Here is a 20557-nt window from a genome sequence, read left to right on the forward strand (position 1 = left end):
CTGGCATCCTCCTTCCCTATTCCCAATCCAGGAGGAAGGAAGTGGCGGTGGGAAAGCTGCAGGGGAGGGACTGTGCCCGCACACACTGCCTCCCTGCAAAGGGGTTTGCTGCTGTGGGTGAGCTGTCCCCACTGCTCCTTGTCCCTTCTGTGGGACAGTGCCACGATGGGCAATGTCCTGAGAGCGCTTTCAGAGGAGAGGAGCACAGATCCTTCCCTGGAGGGTTCAGGACACTGATGCATTGATTCAAAACCTAGCTTAGGCAGCCATGTGTCCCCAACAGCAGTGTCACCAGGCATTTGGGACATGCAGAGATGCCTCAGTCTGTGAAAATGCCCAACTCTGTCTGTCCCAGCTGCTGGACAGCACAACTCGGGGATGAGTTGCTAGGACTCATCCTTGGTGCTGCAGCAGGGCTAATCACCCAGGAAGGGTTTGCAGGGCTAGGCTGTCCTAGCACATTTCTCCTTTTTTAAATGGTGCTGAAGAGAAAAGCTGATCTTCCCCAAGACTTCACCATCTGGGGATATCCAGGAATATCTCCACACCCAGGGGACAGAGCTCTGTTTTTCCCTTTGCATGGCCACTATCTCGGCTCAGGATGCCCAAGCACCCTCACACAGCAGGAGCAGAGGTGCCAGTTTGTGGAAGGGTGGTTGGGAGGAATCTTTGTGCCCCTTCTCCCACACAGGACCTGCATTCCCCAATGCAGGAATGGTGAATTCCCCATGTCAGAGCAGAGTGGGCTCTGAGCCATGCTGCTCTGGCCATGGAGAAGACAGTGGGACCAGGAAGCTCCCTGGGCACCATGAGCAGCGTAACAGGATCACAAGCAGAGGTGGGGTGTTATCCACCATCTAGCAGAGATTCCCAGGGTATTTCCCTGCCCAGCTCTGGAGCTGGGGGTGGCGGTGGAAATGTTTTGGATGGGCAGTGACCACGTGCCTCCAATCCCAACAGGGCCTTGAGCTACTCCTGAGCCTCACCACTTCTCAATTAAAGCACCCAAAATATAAGATAATGCCTCATTAGCCACTTCCCAGGGCATTTTGAGGTGTTAATTGAGGAATGCTTATAGAACCTGTGGTTACCCCGAGATGCACAGACAGATAAGTGAATACTTTTTAATCATCTTCTGAATCCTCCTGTGGGCAGACAGGCCTGCCCACAGATCTGCCCAAAGCCCACCACGCTCTGGGGAGCATCATGGCACACCTGGTGGCTCCAAATGTCATTTGTCCTCAAGTGGGGAGCAGAACAAATATTTACTCTTAAACCTCAGCAAACCAACAGGAGTTGGGGAGTGGGAGGACAAAACCTCCCTCCCAGATGGGGCCAGTGCAAGGAGAGACCCCCAGACTGCTCACCCTGCTGTGTGAAAGCCAGACAGATTCCTGGCTGTGTTCAGGTATTGCAGAGGACCAACAGCTCTAGTTTTAGTGATCCTGCAAGCCCAGGGCAGCCAATTCTCTTCTGGGAGGAGGGATGTCCTTATTGCAAGGAATAACAAGTACTCTTGAGGGGAATAAGGGAATAATTCTACTAATTTCTTAGCAGAAATGAAGTAATGGAAGAAAACTCAAATTGGGGGGTTGGTGATTGCCACAGCAGCTGGAAAAGCAGAGGCTGCCTCCACAGGGCCAGGGTGGTGGGGGAGAAACCGAGCTGCTGAGTTTGTGATCACCAGGGCTGTGCTGTATTATGGCAACAGAGACTTTCTGGGGTAGAAGTAAATCAGAGTTCCAGAGTGTGCAGGTTGGGACTTGAGGCTGGAGCAGCATCTTGGAGGGTTTGCTCCAGCTCAGCTCTCCCTGCAGAGGGACACGTCTGTGCCCACGTGAGCAGGGCAGCATCTCCCCGCTGCTGCTGATCCTGCTGGGCTGGTTCAGGGGGCTGTGACCTGCACCAGCCCCCACTAACCCAAAGGGCCATTGGGGCAGGTCCCAGGCGTGCTGCAGCTCCACAGCAGCCCCGTGGGACCCCCGTGCTGCACGCAGCAGAGGCAGCCCTGGCGCTGGCTGCAAACCGGCCCCCGGGCTGGTGGAGCAGCACGGAGCAGCTGCTCTGCTCTGGGGAGGATTTTCAGGTTGTGTGAGGTAGAGGAAGGCAGCAAATCCTCCCCCCTGGAGAGGCAAGAGCCGAGGCTGCTGCTCCTGTCTCACTTGTTGGGAGGGAATTTTGCAATCTGGCAGCCCACGTGCAGCACCCAGAGCAAAGCCAGCACGGTGGAGAGCAGGCACTGGGCTCCATTTTAGGGCAGTCTGTGCCATGTTAAGTCATGCAAATAAATAAATAGCCAGGAAAAAATAAATAATAACCCCTCAATGTACCAAAAAAGCCCTCTTCAAGCTGCCAAGTGAAGTACATCAGCAAAGAGCATTAGCTCCACACTGGCCTGTGAAATACTCCTGGACTGCAGATTTTCCATGAGTGATCAGGCAGTTTTCCTGAGTACAAACTTGTTTTATAATTCTAAAATTAGACCAGGAACATAGCAGGGTAGCCAAGGAGAGAAAGTTTGGCTGGTCAAAACAGCTCTGCCCAGGGAAAGGTGTGTGACATCAATCCAGCCTGAAGCTGAGCAGCTCCAGCACTGCTGATGGGGAAATATCTGGTGGTAAATCCATTAAGCTTCACTGATCCCACAGTATCAGAATGTCACTGTCCTGCCTTTTTCTTTTCTGCCTTTTTTTATTTTAATGACTTAAGCTCGTTTAGCTAATGAGCTGCTTTATCCTCCCAAAAGGAGACAGGGCTCAGGGTGGGATGTCACACTGTGAGTGTGACAGGCAGTGCTGGGGACGGCATTGAGAGGCCAGGAACTCTCTGGGGACCAAGGAATGGGGGCTGGCTGTGCTGTCAGAGCCAGCTCTCCAAGCCCATCCCTTCCCAGCCCCTCAGATGGGACAGAAAATAACCTCCCTGCTGCTTTTCCTTTCCCCAGCCACAACTGGAGCACCCTGCCCAAGGAGTGATGCCATTGGTACCCAGGAGATGCTGAGGGCTGCTCCAGCCCCGTGCATGAGAGCAGACAGCCCAGGGACCCTGTGCCCCAACCTGGAGCCTTGTCCCACCCTGAGCTGAGCGTCCAGGGATGCAGAGAGCAGGTGAGCAAAGCCACAGCAGGTAACAACAGCTCCCCCCAGGTCTTGGGCTTCCCAAACCCTCCATTTAGGGTTGGATGAGGAGTTTGCCTTTGGTCCCTGGCACTGGGGCTCTGTTTGCAGAGGGCACCTGTCACTTTGAAATACTCCCAGCCCTGCTGGGATGCCAAAGGGCTGTTCCAGCCCTGCCACGGGGCCACATCCAGCACCACAGGCTCTATATCACAGTGACAGCTCTGCAAAGGGCTCTAAATGAAATCCCTGTCTCAGGGAGCCAGCTCCACACTCAGGGACTCCATGGTCTGGGCTTCAGCAGTAAATCTCCCTCAATAAATCCTCCAGAGCAGGGCAGAGGAGCAGTGAGCTGCAGCTTCACACCTTCACCCATCCACAGTGTGAGAGGGAGCAAAGCTGAGCCCCTCAGGGAGCCTGGGCTGGCAGTGGGGCTGTTCTGCTGCAGAAAAAGGCTGAGTCCGGGGAAAAGACACATGGGAGCCATGCTCATGAAGGATCTCTGTCACCATGTGTGTGCACAGAGAGGAGCGAGGTCCTCGCCAGGTTTGCCACAGAGTGGCTGTTCCATCTGCAGGCAGAGATGGGTTCTGGCACCTCAAAAAGCACCAAAACCGGCAGCTTTTCTCTGCTGATTGGATCAGCAGCAGGTCCCCACTCACCTGAGGGCTCCAAGGAAAGGAAAATCAGGAGTGAACCTCAACCCTGGTGGCACCACAGCCATGCATGGAAGGCGAAGCTGCTGCCCACAGCCCAGCCCCAAATCCTGATCTGCAGGGCTCTGCCTGCAGCACTGAGTCACAGCTGCAGGGATGCAGATCCAGCACCGACACCTGGGCTGCCCCCACACCTCCCACCTCCCACCACAAGCCAGCCCAGCCCCACCTCCCTGAGCAGAGGGCTGGCACCAGTCCCAGCCAGGGTGTCACCTTCCTGGGGTGCCTGAGCTGAATCCCTGTGCCTCAAAAGGCTGGGTTCAGCCTGCAGAGACACCAGCCTTGGGGAAGGGCTGAACCCTTTGGTACAAGGTGGGCAGGACCTGATCCAGCAGCAGCAAGAACAGCAGGAGCACACGCAGCCACCAACTCCTCTGCTCCCAGCTGTAATCCCTTCCCACCTTACAGCACTGGGGAATGCAATGGGAATTAGTGCCTGGGTGCTTCAGAGCCTTCCCAGCTGGCACTTGGGGTGTCAGTCCTGTGATGGCAGTGCTTGATCTCACAAGCTCCCTTCAGCCCTGGGGAGGTGCTTTGCCCAGAGCAGAGCCTAATTTAGACTCAGCGATCCTGGGAAGTGCATCCCATTAACATCAGGAGGGTTTTTTCTGTTTTGCGGTAGAGCTGAGCATTGTTTCCCCTGGCTGGCTCTTCAGCTGTGGCTCTTGGGGCAGAGATCACTTCCCAATCCCATTTCACAGTGGCAGACCCCGAGCTGGATGAGCCACACCGTGCTTTTATTTGCTGGGTTAGATCACCCAGCCCTGAGAGTGGGGGTTTTATGCCCAGGGAAGCAGGAGTAATGACTATCTTTAGTTGTTTCCCCAGAGAATAAGATCTCTACTCAGTTTGCATCAGATTTGCTCCAAAGCCAGCAGAGTGGCTGGGGATGGTTCGTGTTCAGGCAGTGCTCTGCCGAGCCGAGCGTGCCGCGCTCGCTGCTTGTGCTTGCTGGCGCGTGCCTCATTTCTTTTGAAAATCAGATGCTTTAGGGGAAACTTTCTTCTTCCAGCTCTGCATGCCCACATCTTGCATATGCAGGCGATCTGGCACATCCCTGCTCCCCGTGCAGATAAAGGCACGGGCGGGAGCCGGGCTGGGAGAGCGCTGGAAGCCAGCACAAACCTTCCCGTGGGGCTACAGAGCCCAGCCCCAGCCCAGTCTTCACTTTCCAGCTACAGAGGGGAGGTTTGCTCCCTGGGCATCTCTTTGTGGTTGAAGGCTGAGTGTTCAGGTGCTCTGTTTGGGTTGGAATTACTCACCATGACTCATGATTTTGGTGGGAGAAGCTCCCATGAGGAGATGCTAAACGCCTTCATGTGGAAGCTCCTCATTCCCAGTGTGGTTTTGGTGATTCCAGAGGACCCCATGGATGGGCCCATGACAGCTTCCTGTACCTCTTGGCTCTGGACAACTCCTCTCCTGGTTTCTCTGTAAAATTGGGTGGAAAAGCTCTGTTGGGTGTCTCCCAAGGGTTGGAAGAGGCTACAGCCAGCGAGGCCATGCAGGAAGCCTGGGCAATGACAGTGGGGTGGCCGAGTGCTGTGTGTTGCCTCTGTAAAAGCTGTGCCTGGTGCCAGAGGAATGAGGGATGCAAGGGAACATCCCAGCAGGAGATGAGTCCATCAGGCTCAAGCACCAAATCTGCTGTGAATTCCCCCATCATCAGTCCCCATGTGGTCCCAACACGAGTTCTGCAATCCCTTCTTTATGCTCAAGAAGATGCCCTGCCCCACCTCATCCCAGAGAAATGAAATTCAAACAGCTCAAGTAGAGGAAAAGCCTGATTTTCCAGCTGGTCTTCTCCCAGTATCTAAGACATGCTCTTTGCTATGCTCAGCACTGAGGCAGGGTGGACAAAAATGCATCCCATGGTTTAGCAAATGATTTCCCTTTTTAGCTTTAGGCTTTGTCCTTTCCAGAACACCACATGCACCAGACACATCTCTTTTGTTGGACTTTTTCTTTCCAATTTAGGCTGAAACCTGAGTAATTTGAAGCAAAAGGACATCCTTGCACTGTACACAGCCTGGTGTGTGGCTCAGCCCTGAACATGACCACAGAGAGTTTTGCAGAGTTCCTGAACAAGCTCAAGGAAATCCACGAGAAAGAGGTCCAAGGTAGGGAGACAAAATTGTCTTGCCAAAACCTGGCCAAGATCCATTTCTTTGTAATGCCACCTTGATCTATTTGGTGTCAAATAACCTGAAGGGAGGAGGAGCAGGTGTGGATTAAGGAGATTTGGGGATTAGTGCTGAGCAAGCAGCACCCTTGGGGATGGCTTGGGACATGAGGTCACAGCCTGTCCCTCAGGGAAGAACACCCACTGATGGCATATTTGTACCTCGCTGCTCTACTGAGAAAAAAAAAGTAACTTTTTGAATGATGAGAAGGAGCAGAAGAGAAAGGACATTCCTGTACCCCATGCTGCTGGAAAGGAGGCCATGGAGGTGCCCAGTCCCTGCAGGAATCCCACTTGCTCCCAGCATTAACCACAGGGGATTTGGCTCCTCCTGCCCCTGCTGTCGTGGTCTGTGAGCTGGGAGTTTGCAGGGGTGACACACACCTGCTGGGCATCTGCTCCAAGCAGTGAGGACTGGAGGATGTTTGGATACTGAGGGATCAAAGGGAAAGCAGAAAGATGCAATAATCTGTAAGACAGAAGCAGCAGGAGATGAAGCTCTGTTAAAGAAAACGTTTGAGTCAGGTTGGATAGTTTATTCCTCTAGGGAATAAATTATTTCTCTGGCCATACATTATTAAAATAAAACCCATTAGGTTAAGCAACCAAGTGCCAAGTCCAATTGTTTTCCTATTAGAATAATTCCCAGTATCAATATTATGAACAAAACTTCAGCACTTTTGGATGATTCTGGCTTATGAATTCATTCTTCTCTTGTGTAATTTCAAACCGTGTGAGAGTTAGAGGAAACTGTTGAGCAATTTAAACCACATGTTTACATCTACTTTGCATAAAATGGATTTGACAGGATACAATGTCTGCAGATCCATCAAGGAAAGCCGTTCAGCTGTAAATATTCTCCAAGATGCTTTCCAACCACGAAAGCTATAAAATACTGCCCACCTGGGAAATGTGAGCTGTAGTGAGAAATAAGTAGAAACAAAACTAAACCAGACTTTTTGGATCTGCAAAGGAGATGCAGACTCATTGAATAGTGGGGATACAAAACGAGCTCTCATTTTGTTCACCTTTCCCAGTTACATTAAACTGTGACTGTGTTTAACACGTGCAACGTGTCATTCCTTATCGGAGATCAGGCTTGTGAATGGATGAGATTTCTGCGAAGCCACGCACCTTCCTGAAATCCCACCAGCGTCCTTTGCTTCTGAGTGCTGGGGAATTGGCAATAAACACCCAGCTCTCCCTCTGTTCTGTTCATTATTCCAGGTCTGCACAGCAAGGTGACGGAGCTGACGACAGAGAAGTGCCGGTGAGCGATGCTGGGGCAGAGGGGCACTCACACCACTGCAGTCTCACACTTCTGAGTTATTCTCCAGCACTGCTGCATTACAGAGCACCATTTGCCTTTCTGGCACTGCCAAATTTTGGCTCCAGGCAGGGCTTGGGGTGACCCCAGCCCAGCTCCAGTTTGCCTTCCCACTGGCAGGTGATGTTTGTGCCACCCGGTGCTTTCTCCTTGGAGAACAGTAAGTGGGAGGAATTAAACTGCTAACTCCAAGGAGGGTGTCACAGGGCAGCATCCAGGCTCCAACACATTTGTTTCCCCTCCTGCCACACAAGAAAAAGGGCACTGTGGATGAAGGCATGGGTTTTGGGAAGAAATCCAACAACGCTCTTTCTTTGTTCTGTTTCTTCAACTAGCGATGCTCAGAGAATTGAAGAGCTGTTTGCTAAAAATCACCAGTTAAGGGAACAACAGAAGGTCCTGAAAGAAAATGTAAAGGTGTTAGAAAACAGGTAGGACTTAAGTAGGGTGCTGGTGAGTGACAGTGACTGCACAGTCCTGGAGGGACAGTTTGGGGCTTGGTTCCCAGCACATGAACTTCTATTTTTCCTATACTCAGCTGCTGGGAGAGCTGGAGGGGTCTGGGCACATGCACAGGACCTTTCCTAGGCTGGTGATGGTGGGGCTGGGTGTGGAGGGGTGCAGAGGCCAGTGCTGGGCTGTGGGGGTGATTCTAGGTGATGGTCTGGGTGTTCACACTTCCCCGTGGGGAGGGCAGGAACTCATTTTTCCTGTGGAAACCGTGTGGTAACAAGCTGTGGGGTTTTCTTCCTCCAGGCTGCGAGCTGGTCTTTGTGACAGATGCATGGTCACTCAGGAGCTGGCCAAAAAGAAGCAGAATGAGTATGAGACCTCTCATTTCCAGAGCCTGCAGCACATCTTCATCCTCTGTACGTACTGACACCCGCTGTGAGCTTGGCTTTGGCAGGCTGAGTCTTTGCTCAGTTAATTCCCCTCCCAGATATTTGCATGTGAGCCCTTGTGGTGAGCAGGAATCTGGGAAGGGTTTGGGGAATGGGGAGAAGGGAGGGAGCAGGACTGTCCAAGGAGACATAACCCTTCACACAAATCATCAGAGCTGGGGGTCGCAGCCCTCCACACCTCCAGAAAAATGGGAGATTCCAGGCTGTGTCAGCTGCCTGGGAAAAGGATGCATTTGGCACGGCAGAAGCAACACTCTGGCAAAGACAGGAAAGTCACAGCAGCAGCTCAGCACGGGTAAATGAAATCAAGCAACACGTGTGATGGATCCTCTCCTGAGCCCTTGGCACAGCTCCCAGCACCGCTCAGGCACAGGCTGTTTTTCCCTGGGGATCTGACCAGCCCAGGGAGGGTCATGGGGTAAAGGAGATAAGGCATTTAGGAGGGATGGAGAGGTGCCAAGAGCCCTTGGTTTATCTCCCCTGCTATGCCACTGCTCCCTGAGTGGAGCAAGGCAAGGCACCATGCCTGGGAGCCCACCGGTGCTCTCCGTGGCCTCCTCGCTGCTGGGTGCTCACATCTCCCCCTGGCCTCTGTCTGATCCCCTCTGAGACCCCCAGCCCTCCCCCTAACACAGCACCCACTCATCACCCTGCCCTGGTGCAGGGTGTTCACTGTGCCCAACCCACCACTGCCTCCTCTGGCTCTGGCTCAGGGTCAGGGTCAGAGTCTGGGTCTGGGTCTGGGTCAGGGTCAGAGTCTGGGTCTAGGTCAGGGTCAGGGTCAGGGTCAGGGTCAGTGTCTGGGTCAGGGTCTGGGTCTGGGTCTGGGTCTGGGTCAGAGTCTGGGTCAGGTTCTGGCTCTGGCTCTGGCTCGTGCTCCTCCCCTGAGCTGGGTGATCTGCAAGCAGACCCAATCCTGATGAAATCTGAGTCAGAATGTTGCTGCCTTTTATTCCTTAGCCCCAGCACGTTTGCAAAGGAAGGAAATTGGACATCTCTCCAAAAGTCGGTGCCATTCCCTCCTCCTCCCCCGGGTGCCCCAGCGAGCTGTGAGTAGCATCCTTGCAGCATCTGAACTCACAGCACCTCCTCTGTCCCTGCAGCAAACGAGACCAATCGCCTGAGGGAGGAGAATAAAACTCTCAAGGAAGAACTGAAGAGGCTCCAGAGCCTGGAGTAAGCACTTTTCTGGTTTCATTCTCTACAAGGGGCATTGGCGACAACCAGGGCATCCCCAGAGCTGGTCAGGGCAAGGTCCAGACTGTGGCATCCTCGGGGGTATTTTAGCATCTAATTCCCGTGGGTTCCTGTGTATGTAAGACATGGAAAAATCCCTAACAGACTCAAAATCCTTGTTGACCTTTGCTCACTCCCCTGTCCACCAGCATCCAATGATTAGTTTTTGGGGAACAAAGATATTTAACCCCCTGGAAACAAAGCCCTGGGCAGCTTGCACACACCTCAGCCTGGGATTCCATGGCTTTTCCATGGCACCAGCTGCCCTCCTGCAGCAGCCAGAAAGGATCTGCAGGACGCACGTGGCTTTGGGGGAAGGAGAGTCACACACAAGGGACAGTGATGGGGTTAAAGAGGGACAAGTGATCTGCACCAACAGGTTCACAGCCCAGCAGAGCACTGTGCTGGAAGCCAAGTAACCTGCCAGGCTGGCCAATATATACAAATCAGCTCATTCCTCAAGGGTTTAAAGTCCAGAGGAATTAGCACTGAGGGATTAGTTTAGAAATGTGTTTTCTTTGGAGCACAGGAGCACCATCCACTTAAAGAGAAACTCTGGCTTTTACTCCCCAGTGCTTTCCAAGAGCTGAGTAACTCCAGAGCTGTAGGCTGGGCTGGGCTTGCTGAGCACTGAGTGATTGTTCTCTGCCCTGCTCTGCTCTCCCCTGAGATGCTGGATAGGAGGATTTCCAGCCCAACATCCACATCTCAGCATCAGAGTCCATCCAGGGCTCTGTGTGTGTCTCCAAGGCTCAGGCACTCCCTTCTGGCACACATCACCCTCTGCATCTTGGTTTGGTGGCAGGGGGCAGACACCACATCCCTGTGCTGAATCCACCCCTCCATCAGGCTGAAAGCCCAGCCAGGGCCAGGTTCCCACAGAGCTTTTGCAATAGACACAGCTGTTGGCTTACCCAACGTCGTGGCTTCCTGCAACGTTACCCACAACCAAGTGGGGCAATCTCACCTCCAAGTGGGGCTGTCATGCTGGCTCTGTCCATGCTCCAGACTGCACTGGGCTGCTGATAAGCTGCAGTGGAAGGAGGTGAGTCTGAGGATCCGGAATGTCCACATACACACATACATAAATATGTATATTTGTGTATCAGGCTCAGAGCTCTCAGTACAGCAGCTCCAAAACCTTCCTTCTCCTGCCCCTTCTCATTCATTCATGCCCTTTTCCTTCCAACAGGGACAGGACAAAGACCTCAGGAGTCTCCTCCAGAGAAAGCTGCTCCACGCCAAGCTCCCCTTTGACTCTACTGTCCCCAGTGAGCAGGAGTGTCAGCACAGAGAAGGCAGAGCACAGGGAAGCGGGAGCCCAGCAGGACGTGCCAGACCTCGAGCTCAGTGAAGGTGGGTGCTGCTGGCTCCTGCCACCCTTGGGGGACCTGGGGATGTGAAAAGTGACTGAGCCATGGTGTAAAACTGCGCTGGGAAAGGGTCTGGAGGGTAAAGACCAAGCTGTTGGCAGCTCAGATGGACATTGCCACGGGCAGAAAAGCTGATGGGGGGGAAATGCAGGTCAAGGGAGAAACACCCTGCTCTGCATTAGAGCAGAAGAGTGTTTGGTGCCCTCACTGAAAGAAAATTCATGCAGAGACCATGGCATTCCCTTCCTGCCACCCACACATGCAACGAAAGGCATGTTCAGTCAGGTGCTGGCTTGAGCCAAAAGGTAATTTTGACTCAAAATCTTCACTGAGAGGTGGTTGGGAGCAGCCAGTGGCATCCCTGGGAGGCTGCATGGCTCCAACCCCCTGCAGGGCAGGGCTGCAGCAGCTCTGGGGGACCATTACTGCAGCTGGTTGTGTCTTTTTTTGCAGAAAAGCCGCCAGAGAAGCTCCAGAGAAGCTCTCCAAGCAGCAGGGCCTCTCCAAGCACTCTCCTCCAGGAAGTCAGCCTTGCAGAAATAGTGAGTTTTCAGAGGCAGCCTGATGTCCTCAGGCTTCTCCCCACTGCTGTGGTCATCTGAACTGAATGGAGACAAGCAGATTGGGATGGGGAAAGAGTAGGAGGCATTTGGGGGGTGGAACAATTATCCAGACTTGGGTAGTTTGTCATTCCAGAGCCTGGCATTTTCAGAGAGCCTGGCATTCAGTGGTTGCAAGGACAAACACAGAGAGGGTGTCAGCCCAGGGCTGCTGAGTGACATGGTGACACTGGGCACTGGGAGATGACACTGCAGGACCTGGACCTGTTCCTGGTCATGGGAACTCAAGCCCACATACACACCCACACAGATTCTTCTGTTTTGGCACAGGTTTTGCTTACTCGACCTCCACAAAAACACTTGAAAGAGCGGGTGAAAAGGGGTTTTGGTAAGGCTGCAGGCAGGCTGTGGGGATAATTAATAGGGATCACAGGAAGGCTTGGTGACATCTCCAGGTGGGCAGGGGAAAGTCAAGTCAGAACACGTGGTGAGCCTTTCATGACAGCTGATGGAGACAACGATGTCCTGGCCCAGGTACTCCACCAGAAATACACCCACCAGACTAGTGTGTGCCAGGAGCTTGCATGAATAAAGTCTTGCATGAGTAAAAAGGCCTGACTACGGGACAAGGAATTTGCAGGGTTTTATCTTGGTTAAGCCACTGAATCATGACTTAAGAGGAGATGCAAAACTTCCTGTGCTACAAATCACTGCAGCCAGCAAATGGAGAGTACATGAAGGGAAAATTTCCTGGAAAAATGAATAAAACACTTGATAGAGCTGTTGACCAGAGCCATATCAAGCAGAGCACTCAGGAGCTGTCTGTCTTGTCCTGACTGGTGAGATGTGTCCCAGTTCAGCCAGGCTCCCTGGAGCCCACTGCAGAATGGCTCAGCTGGACTTTCTGTCCTCTGCCACAGGCATCCCAGAGGATTTCCAACCAGCTGCATGGAACCATTGCCCTGGTGAGACCTGGCTCCAGACCCTGCCTGCTGGAAAAGAGTCCTTCAGGGCCAGCAGTGTCTCCACCAGTCAGGAAGGCTCCTCTCCCTCCGGAGCGCGAGCACAGCCCCGGCCTTGAGGCGTGAGTACCTGGTGTGAGCTGATCCACAGCCCGTGGCAGCCGTCCCTCAGTGGATGGATGGCCAGCATTCACTGTGTCTGTCCACCTCCCTCCCCAGACTTCTCCCACAGCCTTGGGAAGGGGGGATATCCCAGTTTACACCAGTAAAAAATTACTGGAATCCAGCCCAACAAGATCAGTCTCTCGTTATTCCAGCTCCTCAGACAGAGCCACAAAGTGAACCAGGTGTCCCCACATCCAGGCAGGACTGTCCCAGGCAGGCAGCAATTCCTGCTCCTCCTTATCTATTTTAATGGGCTTTCCTGCAGGGCTCAGCACTTCCCAGGCTTATCCTCCCCACTGATTTCAGGAGCACAGAGGGCTGAGCCAGGCCAGTGAGTTCACCTGTAGACAGAGAGTTTCCCAGAGTGTGAGTAGTTCTGCAGAGCATTCCCGGGAACAGCTTGCGCTCATGGAAGCTGCCAAATAACCAGCAGGGACTGGGTTTGCAGGGCAGGTTCCTGCACTGTACCAGCCTTCCTAGGATGGCTGCAAAAGTTTCCCATTGAGTGAGATTAGGGGAGGGTGGGCTGTTCCTCTGTCCTGCGGGTCTTCAGGCACTAAGAAAACCCAGGGGGATAGTAAGGATGTTGCTGGCTGTAAGAATTTGTTCAAAAAGTGACTTCTCAGCAGCAGTGCTGATGTGAGAGGTCACTGCATCCTTACCCTCACTCAACCCCCTGCCTTGAGCTGCTGTGGCCTAGAGACTGGGGATTGCTGCTGGATGGTGGGATGGGAATGGCTTCCCACACTGTGTGGGATGGGAATGGCTTCCTACTGCTGACTGCCTGATGCTCCTGGCCACCAAGACCCTCCTCCCTAGCACAGAACCCAAACACCAACACGATGTACTGACCAAGAGCTGCAACAGGGCATGGAAAGAGCAGGAGAGACCACACACACCCCTGCACGACTGGGAACCCATGGGAAAGCTGTGATGCTAATGTGTGGGGTTGGGGTTTTTTTTCCCCTTGATGTGATCTCTAATGTAATTTTTTTTTTCCACTATTTTTTTAGTTATTTAACAGCGAGCAAACTGGACTCCCCTAAGGCCGCTCCATCCTACGAAAACCTAAAACTGAGTGCCCGGAGAGAGCAGCTGTGCCTCCTGCACAAGCACCTTTCCCTGCACCAGCTGGGGCTGGCGGGTCCCTGCGCCCCGGGCGAGCGGGACGGCGGCGGCTTCCCCGGCCCCTTGCTCCGGGGCAGAGCTGCCGACGGCAGGACGCGCTCCCGGGACCCCTGGGAGGAGCACGCAGCCCTGCTGAAGCTTCCTGCCACCATGGTGTACGTGAGGGACCAGCAGCTGGAGGAGAAGCTGCAGCTGCTGAAGCACCGGGAGCGGCTGCAGCATCTCCTCCTGCAGCAGCGCCCGGGCCAGCGGGCGGACGGCGACACGAAACACCAGCCCGGGCAGCGGCCGCTGTCCCCGTGGCTGGGCATCGCCGCAGGATGCAAGGAGGAGAGGATCTTCCTGGAGGATGCTGCGGATGGGAAGGAGGAAGAGAAGGAGCTCTGGCTGGGCCGGGACCGGCCCGAGCTCCGAGCCAAGGTGAAGGAGGCGAGGGACGATGATGCGGACGCGCCGCTGGACCTGTCCGACTCCGGCCGCGGCAGGGAGACAGACTGGCACAGACGGACAGACGGCCGCCGGGAGCTGCGGGACAGCCCCGGGGACAGCCCGGCCGTGCCCGCAGCCCGCGGGGGACACAGGGCACAGCGCTGCCCCTACGGCTGGCCCGGTGCCACCCGGGCACTGCCCGCTGCTGCCAAGGAGGAGGAGGAGGAGGACGAAGAGGAGGAGGATGCAGCTGTGGTGAGTGCAGCTCTTGTGGCATCCACTGCAGCCCCTTCCCCACCCCAGGGTGCCCAGCACTGCTGCTGGGACCGCTGGGACCTGTGGGAGGATGGGTTTGATGTGTGTGCAGCCAATCTGCACACGGCAGAGCTGTGGTGCTCAGTCCTGGCTCTCACTCCCCACCTCCCCTCCAGTGCCCACAGGGTTCCATGCAGGCCCAAGGGCAGGCAGTGGCTGTGCCCCCTCCCACAGGCTGCTGCAGGGGGTGCTGGGCTCCCTGCAAGCACACCACAGTGCACAGGAACATCTCTGTGATGATTGTCCCTGCGGGTGTCACTGTCACCGGGTAAGGGCTGGGGACAATCCTTTCCTGCCTGGTGACAGCAGCGTTTGTGCTCCCTGTGTCCCACAGCTCACATTTTCACGGGCATATCTGACAAACAGCTCCACACCGAGCGACCCAGAGGCCCTTCCTGAGGCTGGGCTGAGACGGGATGTCGGTGCACAGAAGGGAGAAGCAGGTAAGAAGCCCCAGGCAAATGTGACACTTGAGAAGGCAGGAGTGAAAGGTGCCTTTTGGCGAAGGCATTTCCCAGCCCAGAGCTCTCTGCTGGGCTCTGCACACTCCTGCACATCCACCTTCCAGGGACCAAGTGCTCCTGCCTCCCCACTCTTCTGGGCCTTCGGGGGACTTCAGGTTTCACATTTCTGCCCTTGAGAGCTCAATTTTCTAGATACGTTCAAAATTCAGGCTCAGTATAAATGGGGAGAAAGTAATCCTGGTTTTTCTGGAGAAAAGCCCAGTGTCCTTGTCCAGCACAGAGAGGAGCCACCCGTGGGGTGTCCTTGGACACTCAGCAGAGCATCCTGCACTCCACGCTGGGGGCATGGAATTCTCCAGGAGCTGAGGAGTCAGCAAGCTCTGACCTCTTGGCAAAACCCACTCCACAGTGAGCAGCAACAGGACAATGTTGCTGCTCCAGCATTTCGTCTCAGGGAAGAAGCAGCTCAGAATGTCCCAAAGCAGATGGGGAAAATGCAAGAGGTTTGCAGGAGTAGCAGTGGAAAACCATCCCTGTCTGTCCCCTTGCTCCAAAGCGTGTCCTGTGATGACACAGCACACAGGGCTGAGCACAGGGCCAGGGATGCTGCTACCTGCAGCAGGTAGATCAGGATGTTTTCCTTCCTCTCCTGACTCCACCCTCCACAAGAGCCCTTCCAAAGCTTTCTCCCTGCCTGACCCCCAGGAGACACAGGTGCCAGCTTTGTCCAGGCAGGTGGGAGGCAGCAGCCATGGGGATCAGAGTGGGAAGCACGTCTGCTGCTCAGTACCAGCCTTACTGGCTTGGCCAGAAAGTTGAGCTCGCCTGGATTAGTTGGTCTGGGCGTGTCGGAGTGGTTTGGGAACACTCTCCAGAGCAGGATTTTTCACGGTGGAAAAAAAAAAAAAAAAAAAAAAAATCCTCTGTGATTTACATGCTAAGCAGATATCATCATGGCAGAAGAATTTCAGCTGATTACATTCTGGGTGTGGGAATACAGGACTTTCTTCAGTTCTCACCTTAAGGTTGACACAAAGCCCGGGAAACAATACACAAATACTTCTGCACTTTCTAGTGAACCTTAACCTGCAGAAGGATAAGGTGAGGATGGGATCAGGCTACAGGGAATGCAGGAGTGTCTGGAAGCAGCATCATCTGCTCTCCCACCTCAAGAGAGGGGGCTGCCCTGCTGAGCTCCATCCTGGCTAGAGCTGGGTGTGATGAGCAACAAGTACTGAGCTTTGGGGGTGCCCCTGCCCCTCAGAAGAGGGCACAGCCCTGTGCCCAGCCCTTTCTGCCCACCATGGCCAGCTGAGGTGTGTTACTGTGTGTGCAGACAGGGTGATGCCACCACCAGCAAGGCTTGGCCCCAGCCCCTGGAGATGCAGTGTGTGCAGAGGTCGGGTGTGTGCAGGTACATGTCTGGGGCTGTGCAGCCCCAGGGGCTGTGCACAGTGAAATGCTTCTGCTGGGAAGGGAAGTATCTCCCCTGCCTTTCCTTCCTCTGCTCCTCAGCACACATTCCCTGCCAAGAGCTGCTGGCTGAACCAGCAGCAGACGTGGGATTGTCCCTTTTGGCCTCTTCACCCCAATACGCTTCTCCCCACCCAGGGCTCAAACAGGAAGGTGCAGTCTGGGGCTTTAATACCCCCAGTTTCCCTCCTGTATGTAGCCACAGATGTTGGGGCAGCTCTTGTGACCTTGTGTAGCAAAGTCCTGTGGATACAGCTTTCCTGGGAGCTGGCTTCCCAACAGAGTCTTGGAGCACTCCTTAACATTCATTTCAGGCCACGTAGCTTGCAGTGCCTTTGCTTCAGTTGATTGCTGAAGCTACTTTCTGCCTCTGTGGCTCTGTGAGCCTGGGCCAGTGGCTCTGCATCTGCTCATGAGCTTGTCAAGCCTGCCACCAGCCAAAAACCCTTCTTTTTGTGTTTCCTTAGATGACAATGATGCCGAGTCTGGGAAGCAAGAATCCGATGAGCCAGACACAACGGACAGTGAGGTTAGTTTGTTTGTTCTCAGCCATCAGCTTATACTGCTGGGTCCAGAGGCATCACACAGGTTGTCCCAGCCCTAACTCCCTCCAGAAGGTGATGGCTTTTCCTGCACCAGGTGCCAAACCTCATTCCCACCCTGTTGCACAACTTGCTGCTGAGGGGTAGAAGTGCCACTCTTTCCAGCCAGTCAAGAGTGTTTATGAACAATAGCATTTGTCATCACTCCATAGCAATGGTCACAAAGGTCCCTGACAGAGCCACCAGCTCTCTGGGAATGCCAGGGTGGTTTGTAGACTGACTGTTCTTCTCACTGGTGTAGGAGAAGTATGAAGATGAGATCCTACAAGAAGCTGAGGCTGATGGGAAATACGTTTGCACCAAAGACAAAGTTCATGGGCAGCAGAGGAAGAGAAAAAGAGGACAGGATCCCTGGATAAAAGGTAGGGAGGAGAAGTTCCTTGCAGCATCAGCTGAAGGCTACAATTTCTGCTGCTTCCAGAGGGACTCCTGTGAGAAATGCCCAAGGACAGGGCAGAGGAGGGTTCTCCCTCTGAGCCGTGTTTTTGCAACACTCATATCTCCAGCCAGAGGAGCTCCAGCTAATGGTTAGCCAAGACAGCCTGGGTAGGGTGACCAGGAGAGCACCCCAAGCACCTAAGCTAACAGAGCTTAGTCCCTTGTGTTTGCTTATCTGGTCAGGGAGGTGGTGACTGGGGAAGGCCAAATTCCCAGGGGTGAGTTATTGACATTCAGAGAAAGCTTTCTGCCAGTTCTGTTGATCTTCCACTGTGGCTGTGGAGGTTTCCCTGCTGACAGAGGAATGTGTTGTACCCATGTTCCCTCCAGGTGAACAAGCAGAAAACTGCTCCTGATAAGGGCAAGGATAAGCCAGTTTGTCTGTCAAGCCTTAAAAAATGCTCTGTCAGAAAAACCCTGCTGCTCACCCACTCTGTACTGGTGGTAAAAACAGGGAAGTGTTGGCCCAACCATAAATGTAGAGAGGGCTGTTGCTTAAGCTTGAAGGGAGCTTGTTTAGCAGGCTGCCCTTCAGAGGGCCCTGCTCACTCAGGGGACACCACCACAGCCGGGTGACAAGAGGGTCTGGTGTATAAAACCAGCCACTTGGAGCAATGGGGAGGAAGCTGTGCTGTGTAGCCCAGCGCAGACACAAACGACCCTCCAGGATTGGATGGGGATGTCTCAAGTGAGGGGTGGGTGCAGCTGTGGCAGGAATGGGGTGATGGAGGGGCACAGCACCTCTCTCAGCATGTGGTGTGGGCCATTAACCACACTGGAACAGGGAGAAATCCACAGAATGCATCTTGCTGCTCTGGGGACCCTGTCAGGGACACTTTTGCATCAGGTCAGTTCTCTGCCTGTTTCTGCTTCACATTATTTTGTGTCCAGGAGCACAAGAGACTCCCCTGGATACCCACACATCTCACATGTGAGGCGTTTCTCTTCATCTTTTCTGTGCTGAGCTTTGCTTTGTCCTGTGCTGTCCCTGTTTTGGGATGAGGCCATGCTGACTCCAGAAGTGTAAATCCATTTCTCTGTGGTTAACTCCTGCTGTCATCTGGCTGTTTACAGGATCTAAGAAGTCAATGAGAGGAAAAAAGAAAATCAAAGTGGAGCAATGCCCAGTGGGGATCACAAAGGAACTGGAGAATTGCTCTGCTTCCCACAATGATCCTTCCAAGGACAGTTAACAGCAGGGCAGGATGGAGCAACTGCAGACCAAAGGACAGAGCTCAGAGACCTCAGAATCCCACCCATGCTGGGAGAGTGAATCCTCCTGTCATGCTGGGCCAGGCAGTGGGGAATTAATTTGTGAGCAGAGCACCCTGAAACTCCTCACTCAATGCCACAGGAGAGGCTGGGCAAGGATGAGCCATGCAGGTGACACCTGGAGCAGCCAGGTCACTGCTGGTGGAGCCCCACAGTCAGTGATCCCAGCCCTGTACTAGAGCAGACCCTCAGACTGGAGCTAGGAAGAGGAGATATCTCTTTGGAGCCCTCACCTTGCATCAGAACCGTGTTCATCCCTGGGATTTCACACTTGGAGAGCAGACTACCAGACCCCTCTCCTCATGAAGGATGTCCCAGTGGCTGGCTGAGGTGTGGTGACCAAACCAAACACTGCAGAGCCCCAAGCACAAACCTGCTTCAATTAAATCCCTTCCCAGGTTTCATACACATGTGGCTCTTGTCTGACCTGGGGAAAGTCCAGGGTTTTCTCTTCTAGTTAAGTGAGGAGCAAGAACATGGGCAGACAGGTGGGATGAGTCCCTGGAGAGGGCAGGGAGAAGAGCATGGGAAGGGAGGGTTTGGGTGCTCCCTGTCCCCAGGGACACCTGTCCCTGCAGGAATGCCTGTCCTGCATTGCCTGGGAAAGGTCAGTGTGTGAGACCCAGCTGCAGCTCACAGCAGAGCACCAGCTCAGCAGCTCACACTGACCTTGGCAGCATTGCTGGGAGCTATTTTTCACGTGGATAAATTGTTCTTAGTAATCTTTTTCTGATGGGATGAGATGGGGAGGGCTGCAGTGAACATCCCTGCTCACAACATCGATCCAGGAGCCAGGCTGGGCTGTTCCTGGCACACAGGTGGAGGGAACAGGGACAAAACAGAGACCAGCAGAGAAGTGCCAGAGCCAATTCCTGCACTCCCACTTCCTTTACCTGCAGTTCTTTCTGTTTAAATGTGGGTTTTTTACCTGTTCACACAAACGAAGGCAAAGCACAGCCAGCCAAGAGCAGCACCTTTGCTCGTAGCACCTTCCCATCTCCACAACCCGAAAACCCCGTTCAGAGAGCCCCGGCTGCGGAGGGCCCAGCACTGCCCGGGGCAGCCCCGCATGCACCCGGCCGGGCGGGAGCGCTGCGGGAGCGGGAGCGGGAGTGCCGCCTGCTGGGCAGCACCGGGCCGGGCCGGGGCCGCTCCCCGAGCGCGGGGGATACGGTTCATCCTCCGCAGGGCACAGCCGCTCTGCCTCCGACGGCTGTGGAGCCACGGAAGGGGAGCGGGGACAGACGGCAGCTCCGGCACGGGGACGGAGCGGCGGGAGTCCCGCGGGGATGGCGCTGCTGTCACGGAATCTCACAGGAGAGAAACTTTCCCAGGATGAAAAATTATTGAGCCAGCCGTCATCTTCCTCCTGTCTTCACGGTTTGGAAGAGCTCCTCGGGTGATGAGGAAGGGTCTGGACCACGGATCTGCTGAGGGAACGGGGGGAGCTCATCCTGGAGAAAAGGAGGTTCGGGGGAACCTTTTCCCTCTCTGGAACTCCCTGGAAGGATGCTGTAGCCAGGTGGGGCTTGGTCTCTTCTCCCAGGTGACAAGTGACAAGACAAGAGGAAAACGGCCTCAAGTTGCACCAGGGGAGGTTTGGATTGGGTGTTAGGTAACAAATGTTCACGGAAGAGGTTATCCGGCACTGGAACAAGCTGCCCAGGGCAGTGGTGGTGTCACCAGGTTTGCAGGGCTGATTTATCCCAGCTCAAACCATTCACTGGATTGTGGCCACGGGAAATGGATCAGGACCATCACTGATGCCTTCCCCTCTCAGTCCTGGGCACACAGCACAACCTCTGTCCCTTCTCTGACCAGCTTGGAGGGGAGAACAATAACCCACTGACCACAGTGGTGAATTGGATAAATCTGTCTTTTAAAAATACCCCAGCAA

General features: G+C 54.3%; 1 protein-coding gene across 1 annotated transcript; it reads left to right on the forward strand.

Moving 5' to 3' along the window:
- Positions 1–5885: 5885 nt before the first annotated feature.
- On the forward strand, positions 5886–19051 carry RBBP8NL (RBBP8 N-terminal like). Its single transcript, XM_041478500.1, has 13 exons — positions 5886–5952; positions 7242–7284; positions 7677–7772; positions 8098–8210; positions 9347–9419; positions 10672–10835; positions 11306–11394; positions 12333–12496; positions 13553–14351; positions 14746–14854; positions 16816–16889; positions 17198–17312; positions 18463–19051. The coding sequence occupies exons 1-13, from the start codon at positions 5886–5888 to the stop codon at positions 18579–18581; spliced, it is 2025 nt and encodes a 674-aa protein (XP_041334434.1). The 3' UTR covers positions 18582–19051.
- The last annotated feature ends 1506 nt before the right edge of the window (positions 19052–20557 follow it).

Source organism: Pyrgilauda ruficollis, unplaced genomic scaffold (genome assembly GCF_017590135.1).
Source record: "Pyrgilauda ruficollis isolate IOZ18807 unplaced genomic scaffold, ASM1759013v1 scaffold45, whole genome shotgun sequence".
NCBI lineage: Eukaryota > Metazoa > Chordata > Aves > Passeriformes > Passeridae > Pyrgilauda > Pyrgilauda ruficollis.

Excerpts from the sequence above, each read along its gene's own strand:
- RBBP8NL (XM_041478500.1), top strand. The coding sequence starts at position 5,886 with ATGACCACAGAGAGTTTTGCAGAGTTCCTGAACAAGCTCAAGGAAATC. Across the intron at positions 10,836-11,305 it reads AGACCTCGAGCTCAGTGAAG|AAAAGCCGCCAGAGAAGCTC; the intron begins GTGGGTGCTGCT and ends CTTTTTTTGCAG. Across the intron at positions 14,855-16,815 it reads TGCACAGAAGGGAGAAGCAG|ATGACAATGATGCCGAGTCT; the intron begins GTAAGAAGCCCC and ends GTGTTTCCTTAG.